The 17,366-nt window shown below is 32.6% G+C and overlaps 1 protein-coding gene and 1 long non-coding RNA gene across 12 annotated transcripts in view; one reads left to right on the forward strand and one right to left on the reverse strand.

Moving 5' to 3' along the window:
* LOC110598920 (uncharacterized) overlaps positions 1-17,366 on the reverse strand; it is a 379,394-nt gene that overhangs the window by 72,348 nt on the left and 289,680 nt on the right. For all 11 annotated transcript variants that reach the window (XR_013425804.1, XR_013425807.1, XR_005736985.2 and 8 more), the window contains one exon: positions 377-528. This is a non-coding gene — a long non-coding RNA (uncharacterized LOC110598920). The remainder of the gene's footprint in view (positions 1-376; positions 529-17,366) is intronic.
* On the forward strand, positions 2,449-10,596 carry Odam (odontogenic, ameloblast associated). The gene is made up of 11 exons (XM_040292334.2): positions 2,449-2,510; positions 2,594-2,635; positions 3,167-3,214; positions 4,013-4,246; positions 4,725-4,775; positions 6,639-6,743; positions 7,695-7,742; positions 8,488-8,559; positions 8,961-9,122; positions 9,492-9,551; positions 10,365-10,596. The coding sequence occupies exons 1-10, from the start codon at positions 2,460-2,462 to the stop codon at positions 9,519-9,521; spliced, it is 843 nt and encodes a 280-aa protein (XP_040148268.1). The 5' UTR covers positions 2,449-2,459; the 3' UTR covers positions 9,522-9,551; positions 10,365-10,596.

The raw sequence follows: 17,366 nt of genomic DNA on the forward strand, positions 1-17,366 counted from the left end.
GTTTTTCCTCTCCTGAATCTAATCACTTATTTTTAACAAAAATCAGTGAAATACCTAGTGAGTCACAAACAGAGGCAAGGAAAAATGAGTAAAGTCAACATAGTTTAATGAGAGAAACAGAGACATACCATATGCACATTATAATGTGATGAGAATTAACCCAGAGCTCCTTGTTATGTCCCCTACCACCCAGAAATAATAACCCTGCCTCTAATGACACAGGAACTTGGAAGCTATCAGATGTGGCATTCGAGGAAGTTTTGGAAATAAAGCCTATTCTTTTCCACATTGTTATATAAATGGAGAGTTTCAATTGCTTTTCTTTAATGAAAAATAAAAGCAAAAAAGAAAACAGTGACAGAATCCTGCCAGTTACCTTCAGTTTGAAGAATGTAGCTAAATGAAACTATTCATCATCAGGATATTTTTAAATTTACTGTGTTTTGGCTCCAGAACATAGTCCTGACCTGCTGAGTTCTTGGCCATGATGACTTTCTGGCTCAGTAATGGGGTCAGCTGCCTCAGACCCTACAGAATGCAAAAGGAAATCTCAAGAGACTGACAATACTCAAAATAGAACAGGTCACTTATTGCAAATATTAACATCATCAAGTAATATTAAATCTTCTGCCTAGTTCACCCACTCAATGAACCTGCTGTACTTTACAGTCAATAATTTGTCATGTCACCAAGCTTTAGTTAATTTTGCCATCAACATCTAGGGTGTTCTAACTATTTAATTCAGAAAGACAATTTTCACAAATTTGGGGAAAGTTCCTTTCTAACAGATATAAAATCCTAGTGGTAACTTCTCTTTTTTAGTAAAGAAAAAAGGTCTTGTTGTTTTAAATAATGTTTTGGTTGCTTGTGAGGTTTCTTTTGACTAGATAAATAACAAGTGGTATAATCATTTTAGTATGAGTGAGTCCACAAAATTTAAGTCTCTAAGAAAGTCACATTTATTGAAAGGCAATAACTTTTTACTACATTTTAAGACTACTATTAATTGTTCAAGTTTAAATTAGCTAAATAACTCTTTCATAATGGAAACTGAGAATACATTATCACAACACTTGTGATCATGGACTGCCTGTTAGAGTGGAATCAATATCAACAGCAACCAAAAAAATAATGAACTTTTAAGAAGAAAATTTAAATGATATTATACAGGTAGTAGTATTTAGTAATATTTTGAATGTTAGTTATATTTAACAAAGGGAATTTTTAAAAAATACAAAACATTGATTTGCAGTATTTTTTAGTACTTCATATTTAATTTATTCAAAGCAACACAATCTTGTGTGGACATAAATTTCATAGACATACAGAAATTTAGCAAATGTTTATGGCTTTATTCCATAAGGGAAGAGAGATGTACTAGTATTTTCAAAATCAAATCTAAATGAAACTAACTTATATTCACTTAGCCCAGTGTTGAAACTGTGAAGAATCTTGAGTGCCACAAACTACACTTTGGAATTTCTGTTTCTTAGACCTGTGACCTCTGTTTTATAATTCTGTATTTTACTCCAAAAATAAAAATATTCACCCATTTATCATTGAATTTAATAAAGAACTTCAGGTTATTCAATTAGATACTCATTTTAAAAATGGTAAGAGGAGTAGAATAAACTCATTCTTAAAGAGTTAGTCATAACCAAGGAAAATCCAGGTGTGATCACAGGAAAACATTTCTCGGGGATAATTTAAGAGCATTACTAAAAGTGTGGGAAGCCGTACCCCACCTGGATGATGAGGAAAGGGATGATTAGCTGAGCCATTGTCTGAAGCCCACTGAATCACTGGTTCCTTTTAAAAATGATTGGCTCTTTTTTCCTAAAGATGGGTTTTAAATTTTAAGAGAAATTTCAACCATCAGAGCTGAGAGAGAAAAAGAACACAGATCTTGAATGGTTCTAAATTTCTTAAGCCAGGAGTAAGGTAAGATATGAAATCTTTGCTTTCATAACTTTCAGAACCAAACTCAGTGAATTATGCTCTGAGAGATTACCAAAGTCACCCTGAACTCTTGGTTAGGTCAGTGATTTGAGCTATGTCAGGAGCTTTTTAATAAGGACCAGTTAGTTGATCCCAGTCATGGGCATCCCAAGTTCTGATAGACACAATCCCCCAGTGTAAATCGGCAAAAGGACGAGATCGTCTTGTTCACTAACTCATTCAACTACATCATATGCCACCAGCTGAGTCTGTTGGTCAAGCAAACAATGTTGGTTTCTATAAGAAGTTGATTTGAGAGAGAAGAAAGAGTTCTGTTATAAATATTTATTTTTATATTTTAAATCCTAAGATGTAATACTGAAGAATGTGCACAACTGTTCCTCTGATTGAACAATTTTATGTAATTATTTTGTCATGACTTTATTTTTGTCATGATTTTTAAGGAAAGAATTTTTAAAATTAAGTATTATAATTCATTTTCTAGGTATAATCATCTGAAAATGAAAATTATAATTTTTCTTGGACTCTTGGGAGTTACATTTTCAGCCCCGGTAAGTGTCTCATTTTACTCTTGATCTCAGAGTGTAAACCTATGGCTATCCCTTATTTTACCTTTTTTTTTTTCTATTCTTAGCTTATCCCACAACGCCTTTTGTCTGCGAGCAATAGCAATGAGGTTAGTTTCAGTAACAATATCTCCTGCATTTTTTTTCATAAAACCTCAGTGGGAAGAGATAAAAGTCTTCTTTCAATTTAGCCTACATCCATCCACTAGCAAGAGCATATCCAAATAAATTCCAAACTTAGTGTTTGCTACATACAGAAACTTGCCTATAAAATAAGCTTTGCCCCCACCTTTGTTTAATTATGAGTTCTTCAAAGGCAGAGACAATATCCTCTACATATTTTGTTCTAATAGCAGTTAATTCAAATGTTGATATACAAAATGACTATTTAAACCACTGAACTGGGATAAAATTGTGTAATCTCATATACAGCAGAGATGACGTTATTAAATCCCAACTTGTTGTTTTCAACTCTAACCTAATAGCTGTGATTCAAGCACATAAGTTTTGTGGAAATTACATCTGACTTCTAACAGGGAACTGGTCAACCAACTCTGACTTGTACTGTATTTGTAGTAAACATTGTTATTAATCATTTTACCACGTATAGTAATCTTTTCATATTTTCTTTCCTTTTCTAGTTACTTCTGAATCTGAATAATGGTCAGTTTTTGCCACTACAGCTTCAGGTATCTCCATCTCAATTATCAGTTTAAGGAAAACATTTTCCTCTGCTCGACATTTTGTATGAGAACAAAATGACATATTCTGATTCCACGAAATTTCCATTTTAGAAGTTATAAATTTGCTCCACATATTATTTTCTATTTGTTTGTTTTGTTTTGTACCAGGGATTGAACCCAGGGGCACGTAACCACTGAGCCACATCCCTCTGCCCCTTTTTTATGTTTTTTTGTTTTGTTTTGCTTTTTTGTTTCTAATTTTGAGACAGGATCTCCCTAAGTCACTCAGGGCCTCACTAAGTTTCTCAGGCTGGCTTTGAACTTGCTGTCCTCCTGCCTCAAGTTACTGAGATTACAGGAGTGCACCACTGGACCCAGCTAGTTCTATATATTCTAATTTTATTTGAAGATTAAAGTAAAAAACTGTAATCTAACTAGCATTTTTTTGAGAACTTCTTATATGCCAGGCACTAGTTATCCTACTATAAGATAGTTTAATTAACTATTTTACACAAAGTCATATCCACCTAACTAATGAGAAAGGAGGAAAAATCAAGATGTGAAACCAGTCTAGCAAGTACAGAAATGGCACTCTTTTATCTCCCTCTTTCTGCTCCATATTTCTCATGACCACTAAAAATGGAACACTGTTTCTGTGGCTCATGAGTCAAGATGTTGTCCTTTTGGTATAGCAGCATTGAAAATATAGAAATTGTTTAGATTTTGTTTTTTCTTGCTTGTGACTGATTTTAAATTCTTTTTGATCTAAAAGAGATGTTCTTTCTTTCTTTGGTACGATCCCAGGGCCCATTTAATTCATGGATCCCCCCCTTCTCTGGCATTCTACAACAGCAGCAGCAGGCTGGAATTCCAGGACAGCCGCAGCTCTCACTGTCAACTCTAGACCAGTTTGCTGGACTATCCCCAAATCAGATACTTTTCCCCAGACAAGTCGGTTTTGCCCAAGGAGCTCAAGCTGGCCAGCTGGGCCCCTCACAGCCTCAAGCACCGCCACAGACCCAGCAGGGCCCTAATCTTGTAAGTTGGGCCAATGTTCTTGTCCTAAGAAAAGAAAAGTGCACATGGAATGTGACTATGAAAATGAATCAGCTTTTGGAATAAAGCAGAAGAGATCTAGTCAAGAATTTTTTCATAAAACTCTGAAAGTTCTTCCTTATATTCTTTGATTTTTAACACACACATAAAAATATTATTATTATTATTATTATTATTATTATTATTATTATTATTATTATTATGTTAAAATCAGCTATTCTGGATATAACCAGAAATCAAAAGCATCACAAGTTTTAGAGAAGATAATTAGGAAAATTTCATTTTAAAAAGACAAATTTTGTTAATGATAGTTAATACGATAAGTCATCCTTTTTTGGTAGATACTTGGTAATGCAAATGATAAAAATTATATGGCTAGATCTGTAAATAGAAACTTGAAATTTTTAAGTAACAAAATTTAGTTTTTTTATACGGCTTTTTTTTTTTTTTTTTTTTTTAGCAGATGATGCCCTATGTATTTCCCTTCAAAATGCCTCAAGAACAAGCACAGGTGAGTGAAGAGAATACCATTACTAATACCACAGGTGGCTACTTATACCCTCCACTATGTTTTTTTTTTTTTATTCCGTAGCTCTCTGATAGCCAGGTTATAGACACTCACACCATGGTATCATTCTGTCTAAATACAACCATTGTTGAACTGGCATTATTCTGTTGATGATGGGCTCACTTTGCAAGTTAAGAACAGGCAGCTTAAAAGAATCTCTAGGGTCCCTGAATTCTCAGGAGATTGCTATATTGGAGATAAAGAAACTCACTAAGCCACAGGGGATGCTCTCTCTGCATCTAAAGTACTGGCATTTAAGAGTAAATGAAAAAGAAATCCAGGGGATGAATGCACAATTCTAAGTGTTGTTGCAGAAACGAGATGCATTCATATTTCTAGTTCTCCTAGAGCAGAGCTACAAAAACACACACCTACTAAACTGATAATATATGGTATGATGTAGAGATAAGAAACATTTTTCTATATTATTGGTAATTAAATTCTGCTGAAAACATATTCGGGTCCTCACATGCAGGATTTCCAGTTTGACTCAATATTATAATCACTGAGTTCCACTGAATAAGAGAAATTTTTTAAATGAATGTAAACTAATAGAATAATTATATTAATATGGAAAACTCTATCAGTGTTAGCATAATTTATAATACTGGAGTTCAAAGAAACAGGACTATAGATAAATTATATCATTCACCAGTGGAGGACTAATCTTTTTACCAAAAGTTACACTACTTGGCTCTTCTGTAATTACAATTATGTGACTTTGTCTCACCCCATTCCCATTGCAAAACAGAACTTAATTCTAGACATTATCTCATTCTATGTCAGAAGCACTTAGAGTCAAATATGTGACTAGTACAACTATTTCATTTCAAAGATCAGGAAAGTTAATCTTAATGAGATTCAATTTACAATCCCAATGAAGTAAATAGCTGAGTTGGAATGTAATTCTCCACCCTTTTTTTAACCACTAAACCTGTGGCTCATCACCCTAATTTTACATCAAAATCACTGGTGATAATTCTGAAAAGTACAAATGCCCAAACCCTATCATAGACTTTAATAAATCAAAACCTGCAATTAGAAGACAAACATGTTTATCTTCCAAAATGCTCAATTAGGGGATTTTGATTCTTAGCATGGATTAAGAACCACTTTACAAAATATACTCCTCTGGAACCACCATTGCTTATTGCTCTGAAATTTCATGTCTAATATAATCACTTATTTAATGATGCAAAGAAACAAAATAGAAGCTTTATGCATGTACTGTGATATGCATGAAGAAGAATAAGTGGAAGCTGATACATGATAAGGTGGGTGATGGGTATTTTGCTACTTGTCTATTGTTGGATTTTTTTAATATCATGAATGCATATGAATTATTTTAATAAAGTGGCAATTGTTACATTTTCTAATAATTTAATAAAGAATAATTGTTTTCACTCATATGGTAGGATTTTTAATATCATGTCCTATAGAATGATGATTCTCAAAAATATTAGGAAAATGTAGCATAGGTTATCCTCCTCTTGGGTATTCGCAAAGTAATTTGTGTTTAAAGTTTTTAAGATATACTTTTATTTTAAAAAGGCCTCTCTTAACTTGTTGAATCTGCTATATCCTGAATTGTTTTATTAAGTAATCTTAAAAATAAAGTTCAATATTATGTGTGATTTAAGTTTCAATCTTGAGGAGAACTGGTTTATCTATTCTTTTATTCATACCTAATAATATGAAACTGCTGTACATAAAACCACTTTAAAATAATATTGACATTAGAAGATTAAAAGTATGACATATGATGATCTAATGGAATCTCTTATATGCTTCTGTGATTATAAATAGATGCTTCAATACTATCCGGTGTACATGCTCCTATCCTGGGAACAACCTCAACAAACAGTCACTCAGTCACCCCAACAAACAGGGCAACAAAAATTTGAGGAACAGGTACTGAGAGTGTTTTACTTATTTTTATTTTTTTCAACTTTATTTATTTATGTATGTATTTTTCAGTGCTGGGAATTGAACCCAGGGCCTACTGCATGTGAGGCAAGCATTCTACCACTAAGCTACATCCTAAGACTTATCTGACTAGTTCTACCTGAGAATATACAGATTAAGGCAAATTCTCAGAGAAAAAGCAACAATCAAATGCAAATAATCAACAGCTTGACCTGGTAGATAAAAGAGGAGATATATATAGAGAGAGAGATATATATAGATATATATATATACATACACATACATATATATATGAATTCTAAATGAATGGATTCTAAATGAATTAAGTCAGTGAATGAACTCTAATAAAACCAGAGGCCAAAAGCTGAATCACCTCTGAAAATGAAGTTTTCTTACTTTAAAATCTGCTAGCATCCACCTTTATCTATATATATGCATCATATAGTTATTACTTAAAATAATAAAATAAAAATAATAGCAATCTTGAAATATCTCTTGACCACTAGATCTTGAGTTAAAATAAGATATAAATATATTTAATTTTGTGAGCCTACAGTGAACATTCAGAATTACACTGTAAATTTGGGTGGCCCATGCATAACTAGTATTCTTTTAATCAAAACAGAAATATCTTTTTTAATAGTTTAATTACCACTTTAAAATTTGTCATCACAAATTACAGAAAACTGAAAATTATACTTTAAATAACTGTTGATACTAATTCTAATTCAATCATGTTACTTTAAAGAGAGTTTCTATCCTAGAAATAATATAGTATTAAAAGGATTCTTGTTAATTTAATAATTGTTACCAACTGAAACACGAAGTTTTTAAAAAAGCATTTAATTAATATAAAAAATGTAATCTTAATAATTTATCACAAACTTGTAACAAAAATCATTAGTAAAACTAATGCATGTTTCAAAAATCCAACAGATACCATTCTATACTCAATTTGAATATATTCCACAACAAGAAGAACCTGTGAGTAGATGATATCTTTCTTTTTAAAAAATCCTTTGAAACCATTTGCTTAATTATTTATTAAATATATAACTGTCTTTCAGCTAAATATCACCAGGAACACTTCTCTAGTTGAACAAAATTGGAATTATCCACACATTGCTAATGAGGCGAACACACAGGAGACCCATGGGTTATCTTCATAGGAAGTTGTGAGCATGAACTCACAGGACTTGGATTTATATTAGATGTCTGGGAGAGAGTTCAGAGTTTGTTCTGAAGTGGGTATAGTCAAGAAGTTCTTTGATTACTACTTTCAGGATTCCTACCCAGAAGGCAGGATAATATAGCCAAGGCAAAGATTGTAATTGGTAAATGAGCAACAGTCATAGTATTTTCCAGGCTGTGAGGACACATGTACTTTTGTGACTTGCACAGTAACCTTGCAAGACTAGGAAGTTGTCTTGTTTTTCTAATTTCATCAAGTGCAGAGACAACCTTTTCTGGTGTTGGTGTCCTGAGACTGTTTGTGCTCATCAAGAGAATACCAGGTCCTAGCAAGAATGTCAGAAAGCAGAGCTTCCAGAAGTGAGGCAGAACTGGGTATCCAGCTAGGGCTCTGATATAAGCACTTACATCTCTCTTTCTCAAAACTAAACTCCTTGCTACACTTTTAAGAAAATAATTAAAGAAGTTGGGAGCATTTAAATGCTTTGGCCGAATAAGTACCACAGTTTAGACTTTTTAAAACTTTCTGGTTTTTCAGGGTGTACCAGGAGGACAACAGCAATTGGCTCTTGATACCCTCTTAGGCACAGCTCCTGAAACTATTGTGATGGTAAGACTCTTGACCACACTTTGCTAACAACTGGAAATCAACAACTGATGATTTGTAGGTTCCTTCACTAATGTTTGTTTCAATATAAACTTTATTATATTTCCATCAACAATTATTGGTTCTTCTTCTATAATCTTTTGCTAGTCAGGATTCAATTCAGTCCGTTCCTCAAATATAATCTATTCCAGTCACTTTTGTTTACCCTTATTTAAAAGCAGTATCAAGAGACCATATTTGTAGACTATATATATTCATAATCTTGCTAAAAATAATTTATGATACGGAAAACCAATAAAGGCCTTATTTATTGCTTTTTAACTCAACCTGTGGCTTTATATTCTTCCCAATTTTGATGTCCTACTTGAACCTACAACCATTTTGTTTTCATTCTCTTTCTATAGCCAGGAGGAGGAGTGCTACCATATTTACAGAAAGAAGTGATAAAATTTAGACATGACAGTGCAGGAGCTTTCATGCCTTCCACCTCACCAACACCCAGCAACACCAAGGCTTTTGCTTCTGCTCTAAATCCAACTATTGCCTCAGTGCTTCCAGAAGAGAAGGTAGGGTATCCAAAGATTCATTTAACATGAGAAATTTCTGTGTAATGGAAAACATAAAGCTAGTACTTCATTTGCAGACTCAGGCATGAAAATAACAATAAAACAGGAAGTGATATTGGCCAAATTATATGGTTATATTTTGTTCACATGCAAATATGCAACAACATATCCATCATTATGTACAACTATAGTGCACAAATAAAAAATATGACAAAAACAATATAATCAATACTATAGTAGAGTATATGGTCTTGAAGCCTCAATAAGGTGTCAATCAATCACTTCTGACTAACAGTTAATCAATTAATCAGACTGTAATTTAATTTTAATTTAATATGAGCTTCTTATGGAATTCCTTTTTCTCACTAGGCCAAGACTGATAACCTAAGAGAACCATAAGATGTTGTTGTAAGCATTCAGAAATTTTGGGTAGGTATTTGCCAAAAGTCATTCATCAAAAAAACTAATAAAAAATTCTTAACAAAATGATTATTGAAAAAAAAATCTAGTGTTTATTTCTACCTACAAAAACATAATAATTATGAGACTTTTAACAATTTTTAAAAATTAATATTGACTCCTGACTTATTGAATTAGTTTTCCCACTTCATTTCACTTTGCAAGCTAAGCATTTTAATAATGCAAATATATCCATATTAGCTTGAAGTAAAACAAAATCTCAAAATAATAAAGAAATTTCATAACAACCAGGAAATTTCAATTTTGATGTCCTTAGCAAACCATAATTGATTAATTGCCTGTCTCAATGAGCTTGGTTGGCTGTTATAGCTACAGTGGGAGTTTGATAGAAGGGCAGCAGTGGAATGACACTAAAAATTAAAAATACACATGAAAAATCCAACTATTTGACCCAAAATGAAAAACAAAAGATAAATATTTTGAAATCTCCTTCCTGCTGCCTGTGAGTCTCTTCTGATCCCTCCTTTCATGAAAAAAAAATATTCAGCATTCAGATAAAAAAATAGTACCATCAGGAGTGAGTACTATCCACATCTCTTTAAGAAGCCTTCTCATTAAGGTACTACTTTGCACAATACAAGTCAGTTTATTTAGTCAGAAATACTAAAGAGATTTCAGTACAGCTTGACTTTGCTTAATGTGAAATCAATACCAATGTAAGTAAAGCTTTCTAGTTCTTTAATAAGCAATTTACAAACATCTAGAAAAATTTACACAAACCATTCTAATGATACCAACATGCTCTTCTACCTTATTTTACAGAGAAAAAGATGCAGCAGTGTCCTGGATGTCAATTTAGACTATTAGCTTCCTCAATGCTAGTATCAGTGCTTTGAAATGTGCAAAATATCTTCACTCTTCTCCTGAATTTGTCCTACTTACAAATGGTATTGTAGTATTTAAATATGTTATTCAATTATGCAGTAAGTTCTATATTCACAAAACTTGATTTCTTTTCAAATATTCTATCATTACAAAATCTGAAGTATAATAACATGAAGAACAAAGCTAATATCTTTAAATCAATTGGAAAAATTGTATTAATAAAGGATGACTCTGGAAATTTGTATTATCCATGAGAATAAAGATATACTGTCAATTGATTTGTGATGGGTGTGGTGATTGAGACTGATGAAATTAAATATGTCCCTAGCTTTCATATGTCATTACCTCTCTATTTCTTCCTGAACACATTCAGTTAGCTTTCTTCTGTTGCTTTCCTTATGAAAACCAAATTTATTTGGTGACAGATGTTGTAATATAACACATCTTCATAGAGAAATAGATATCCTCTTCCAAAAGGATAAATTCCCAGGAAGCTATAGGCTTAGTCTGCCTAGGCAGCATTCTGTAGAGAAGAGAGCACTGATTTGGGGTTTCATCAGATTTTTCCTTGAACCTTTAAGTTTCTTAAACAATCTTAGATCTCTCAGGTATAAATTAGATATAAAAATACTTAACTTTCCCTATTTCTGAAAGAACTACTTGAAATAGCTAAAGATTAACTGGATGACTAATAAAACATTATTTCTGGATGGTTCTATGAGGATGTTTGGAAGATAAGAGTATTCAAATCAGTAGACAGTGTAAAGATCACCCTTACAACTGTGAGCAGGCATCATGTAATCTAAGGGCTTGACTAGAACAAAAAGGTAGAGGAAAGCAAATTTACACTTTCTGCTTGAGCTAGGGCAAGAATTTTCTCATACTGTTAAACATTGGCATACCCAGTTCTCCGTCTTCAGTCTGGGACCAGGATGTACTTTGGGTGTGGACTAGTACTTCCCAGCCAGCTTTCCTGGGCCTTGGATTTGCAGAGGGCAGATTGTTAATCTTAGCTTGCATAATTCCATTCTATAAGCCAATAGTTTTCTATGTATTCATATTTATATAATTACTTCTGTCTCTCTGGAGAACATTTTTTAAAATATATGGAGAGTATATAAATACAATGTCAATTATATAAGGGCATTAAATAAGTATGACATAAATAAAATATTAATAATAAACTCTCAGAAGCTTATCAAGAATAAATATTTTATTGAAAAAAATAACATCAAACGAAATATGTTGAACTCATTTATTTATTCCAGGCAATATTAACAGACCATTATCACCCTGGAAAATTCTAAGTGATCCAGTTGAATCACTCAAAGATCGAAAATAAACTACTAATCTTTGTTCTATACCAATCTGTTACAGAAACATGTTGAGTTCTGTTCAAGTATTCATCTGTAAAAATCAGGTTTGAATACCTGAATATTAGAATCACTGTCAATTAAATGTTCTTTGTTTCCAAAATATTTTATGAAAGAGCTTTAAATTCTATCATTTTGGCTACTAAAAGTAGGAAGACAAGAGGTGAAGCTCATGGAAACAGCATCAGAATACCTGCAACGAACTATGGTATTCGTTTGTCTTAACCCTGTCAACCCACCTCTCTCCCAGCCGAGATTAAAACAAAGCAGAAGCACTTATATTTTGAAAAGGTTATGACCAGAAAAATTCTATGTAGAATAATTTTTCTAAAAATCAACTTTGCTTTTACTTCAAAGGGGAATGAAGGGAAAGGAGGGAGGGTGGGAATGGGAAAGACAGTAGAATGAATCAGACATAACTTTCCTATGTGCATACATGAATACATGACCAGTGTAATGCTACATCACGTACTACCATAAGAATAGGAAGTTATACTCCATGTATGTATGATATGTCAAAATACACTCTATTGTCATGTATATCTAAAAATCACAAAATAAATAAATAAATACGTAAATAAAATACATTGCCTTCACTTTGTAATTCACAATAAAGTTTCAAAACTTTCCCTATCCACCTTTTTCCACTGGATTCTTCCTATCTAAATGTATTTTAACAGCATTAGTTCTAGACTGTAATACAGAATCCATGTATGACCTCACCTCCAGTATTACATCTGTTATTGAATTAAAATGGAGAGGAGATGTGAAGAATCCCCAAGAAGACAAAGTCATGTAGGCCTCATGATGACTTAATCTTGCTTGATTTGCAATCACAAGCCAAACAACTTGAGCTATTTTTTTTTATTAATGCTTATATTAAAGCAAAACAGAAATTCAGAAATCAATCAGAAGCACCAACAAACACAGAGTGAGTATGCAACGGGATAGACCAAATAAGGCAACTGTGTGTTGGTAACTAATGTTTTTGCTTTAACTCTGAGACATTGAAAAGTAGATCCTCCCCCTTGTGATTCCTCAGAGAAGCTCCCAGATCACTTATGGTTTGGAGCTACCCAATTAATTCATTAATTGCTATTCACTAAAATAAACTCTTAAAAGTTGTATGGTGCTTCCATTTAACTTTTTAACACATCCATATCCAATCTTTCATCATAACCTAATAATACTTTAAATCTATAAATGAATTGTACAGTTTGACAAGTCTAAATAAATATATATACCTTATAATAACCACCCCATCAAAAGAGAACAATTCTAACACCCCATAAATTTCTTCCTGCTCTTTTCTGGTCAATCTAATCTCCTTACTCTTATTTTAAGCAATTTCTTCTTTTATTTCTATCAAAATATGTTAACTTTGCCTATTTTATTTAAATCACACCCTATGCATTTCTTTGGTCCTGGTTTCTTCTACTCAACTTAATGCCTCTGTGATTCACTCACGCTTTTGCTTCAATGTCAATATTATATTGTAGGACTATATATCACATTTTTAATCCATTCTTTTATTCTGGAACATTTGTGGTATTTCTGTTACTGAAAAGCATGAATTAAGCTGCTATGAATATTTATGTACACCTCTGTTTGTAAATATGTGTTTTCATATCATAAGATAAGTATATGTAAGTATAATTTTAAATATGTGTCAGTGTAGCTGTACCATCTGCAACATGGTAAACATGTATTAAAAATTCTACTTCCTCCACCTTCTAGCCAACATTGATAATTGTTTGCCTTTTTTAAAAAAAAAATATTTTCCTGAATTCCTTTCCTGCTACACATCACTTAAATGATAATCTTTGCAGTTTGACCTCAGTTCTGTTTTTTTCTCTCTTTCAAAAACCACTGCATGAACATTTCTATTGTGACTTTAATAGCATTTATAAGGAATCATTGACTCCTAAATCTGAACCTCAGCATACTTGTAGTCTAATATATTAAATACTGTAGTTAAGATTCTGCCTTTAATTTTAGCTATTTTAATGAATAGAAAGAGAAGTCAATGACTTTTAATTTGCATTTGCTTAATGACTAATTATGTTACTTTATTGTCAATGCTTACAATTGGCCTTTTGTACATCTGTGTGTGTGTGTGTGTGTGTGTGTGTGTGTGTGTGTGTGTGTGTGTGTAGTGTGCTGGGGTTTGAACCCAGGGCCTCTCATATGCTGAGCAAGAGCTCTACCACTGAGTTACACCCCTTAGTCCCCAAATATCTTTTTTGAAACTTTTTTATCCCCACATTTTTGTAGATAAAATTTTCTGGTCATAAAATTCTTTTCTTCCCATACCTTAGAGATGTCATTACATTATCTTCTGGCTTCCACTCCTCTACTGGTTTGGATGAAGTTTCCCTGTACAACACAATGTGTCTTTTTTTCCTTAGTTGTTTTAAGCCTTCATGTATCTTTGGTGTTCAGCAGTTTGACTACAATAGACAAATTAGGTGTGGTTACCACTGTATGAATCCTATTTACACTGAACTTCCTGGATTTGTATGTTGGTTTTGATCAAATTTAGAAAAGTTTCCTTGTGATTCTTTTACTTGTTTTTTTTACTTGTTCCATTTTTTCTCTTCTCCACTCTCAAACTCCAGTTGCATTTATATTAGATAACTTGATATTTTTCCTCAGATCATCGAGACTTTGCTAATTTATTTTTCTTGAGTGTGTCAGTTTGGAAAATTTCCATTGACCCTCAAATTCATTAATACTTTCTTTATTATATTCATACTGCTATTTAATATCATCTACTGGGTTTCATATTCTGTATTTTTTTATTTTAATTCTATGAGTTCCATTTGATTTTTTAAATAGTTTTCTAATCTCTCCAGAAATTTCCATATTCTTCATTCAATGTATTAATCTTATATTCTGTCAACATTTAAACATGTTTATCCTAGTTGTTTTAAGGTTTTTGTCTGCTGATTTCAGTGTCTAGATTTTGAGTCTGTTTCTATTGACTTTTACTTCTGAGCATAGACACATTTCCTTATTTCTTTCACATATCTTTTTTGTTGTTGTTTCTTTTTTCAACTGTGGGTTAACATTGTAAATGACAAAACAGAAACTCTGAATTCTACCATTTTCCTCCAAAGAGTGTCCCTCTACATTGATTTTGTAGTGGATTTTTTGTTTTTGTTTGTTTGTATTGTTGTTTATTACTTATGTGTTTATATATTTATTTCACACTAGTCCTTAGTACTAGGGCAAAACTCAGTCCTATCAATATGGGCTTTGACCTGTGGGTTTCTGTTCTGGTACTCCAGTGGAAAGCCAGGGTGTCTATCAACCTAAGTTGGTAGAACTCTAACCTTGGTCTCTAGAGCAAAAGAAAACTGCTGAAATCTCTGTTTGGCCTTTTCAGATTTTTAACTGTTGTAAAACCCTGGGATTCTTAATATCTCACCATCCTCATGCATGGTTTGGAAGTCCATCAGTATTTGGGTGAAGAGTATACTCAAACTTTAAGGCTCCCACTTCAGAGTTTTTCTTCTTTATGGGACTTATCCCTTTAGCTTTTCCCAAACTTTCTCCTCCAATGCCTCAGGTTAAATGACTGGCTTCCTTCCTGTAGGATAGCTGTCCCCACACCCAGCATGTGGGGAATGCCTATGAAGGCAGTCAAACAGATGTGGCTCTCAACCTTATCACAAGAGCCTAATTTTCATGGGGTTTTGCCTACATTTGATCATTGTGTCTTCAAACTGTTGTTTTATCTTTCGTTCATTTATAGTTGCTACCAAGATAAAGTTCAGCGCAGTATAAGCCTCTTTATCACTGTCAGAGGACTCGGATCTGTATTCTTAGTGTTTTTATAGACACCAGGCTTTCCACTGGAATACCAGAAAGGAACCCACAGGTCAAAGCCCACATTGATAGGACTGAGTTTTGTCCTAGTACTAAGGACTAATGTGAAATGATTATATAAACAAGTAAGTAACAAACAACAACACAAACAAACAAAATCCACTACAAAATCAATGTAGAGGAACACTCTTGAATGGCCTTCTCTTCATTTTCACTGTCACCAGTTTCCTGAAGGTCACCATCATCTTTCAGGAGGATTAATAGACAACACCTACAAATGTGACAGACTAACAGAGTGATTGTTCGAAAAATGGAAGCCTGATTATGTCCCCACCTTGCTTCAAACTACCCAATACCTTCCCATTGACCTCTGTTTAAATGTCAAACTCCTTTACCTGGCTTAAAAAGTCCATCATCATTTGGTCCTAATGATACGTACATGCCCTTCATCATTGTACTCCTGCCGATGTCAACTCTTGTCTTTCATGGAAAAAGTCATGTACTTCTGATCTTTAAAATTTCAGTTTCTTTTTCCTCTTTTTATAACATTTTCCTAATCCTTTTAATTTGTCTAAAACCTTATAAACTTTTAGATCTTAATTTCTGTGCATTCTATGGTGAATACCATAAAATTTCCTCAGTCATTTCACACACAAAAAATATATATTCTTAATATTTTTTGTCTAATAAGCTATAGGCAAATTTTCCTGATTGCCATTATATAGTGCCTTGCACATAATTAAGGCAACATAAATACTTTAAAAATTACCAAAAGTAATCTGCTTTGGAAATTATCTAATTCTCCCATTTCATAACTTGAATGGCAAAGGCCCAAAACTGAGCAGCCCTATTTCTCTCAAAAAAAGAAAAATAAGATATGAAAATGCTACAGATACGCTTTGTATATAAGTCAAATTCTATTAGCAACTTTGCTTATTCTTTATATCTTGAAAATAAAAAAGTTAATATTTTCCTTCTAAGATGCCCCATTATGATAAAAATCATTTTATGGCTAGTTTCAAAACTTTTCTTATCCCAGTCAAAATGCATCCTATTTTTTAATTTAACTGCTTAGAGTATTTAAAATTAAAAGACTATATAATATATGTGTTTTGTTCAACTGAGTCTGAATGAAACCTCTTGTACAGAAAAACAATTTTTAAATAATGGATTATAAAGTTATGTAACCCCACTATGATTCACTAAGTGCATTTTTCCCTAATTCATTTCATGTTCCTTATGCTGTGGTTAGGATCTGACTAATTCTGAATTTAGTCACATAGTTTATTAGATTTCTAATCCTATGTTCTTAACTAGCTAAGCCCACTTTATTCATCTATAAAATAGAGATACTTTATAGTTTATCCCACAGGGCTATTGTGTGTGCTTACGTGTATGTATACAGTATTATTATGTATGTAGAGAAATTCACATAAAGCATTTGTCAGTTTTTAGCACATAAACTTTTTGGAAATGTTACCTTAAATAATACAAAGCTAACACATCATTTTCTAATTGCAAGGACCTTTATGATTTAGCTTAACTGGAATCTTTGTAAATCCAGAAATCTTACATTTTGATAATTCAAAGACAAAAATAAGGGTATAAAAACTTGAGATTCTGGACCATGATATGGAGATCAGATGTATACCTGAAGGAGACTATCAATTCAAGTACAAAACTTTTAATATTGATGCACTGTCATATAAAAACATCATTTTTGTTTTATTGTTAA

The sequence above is a fragment of the Ictidomys tridecemlineatus genome, chromosome 9 (genome assembly GCF_052094955.1).
Source record: "Ictidomys tridecemlineatus isolate mIctTri1 chromosome 9, mIctTri1.hap1, whole genome shotgun sequence".
NCBI lineage: Eukaryota > Metazoa > Chordata > Mammalia > Rodentia > Sciuridae > Ictidomys > Ictidomys tridecemlineatus.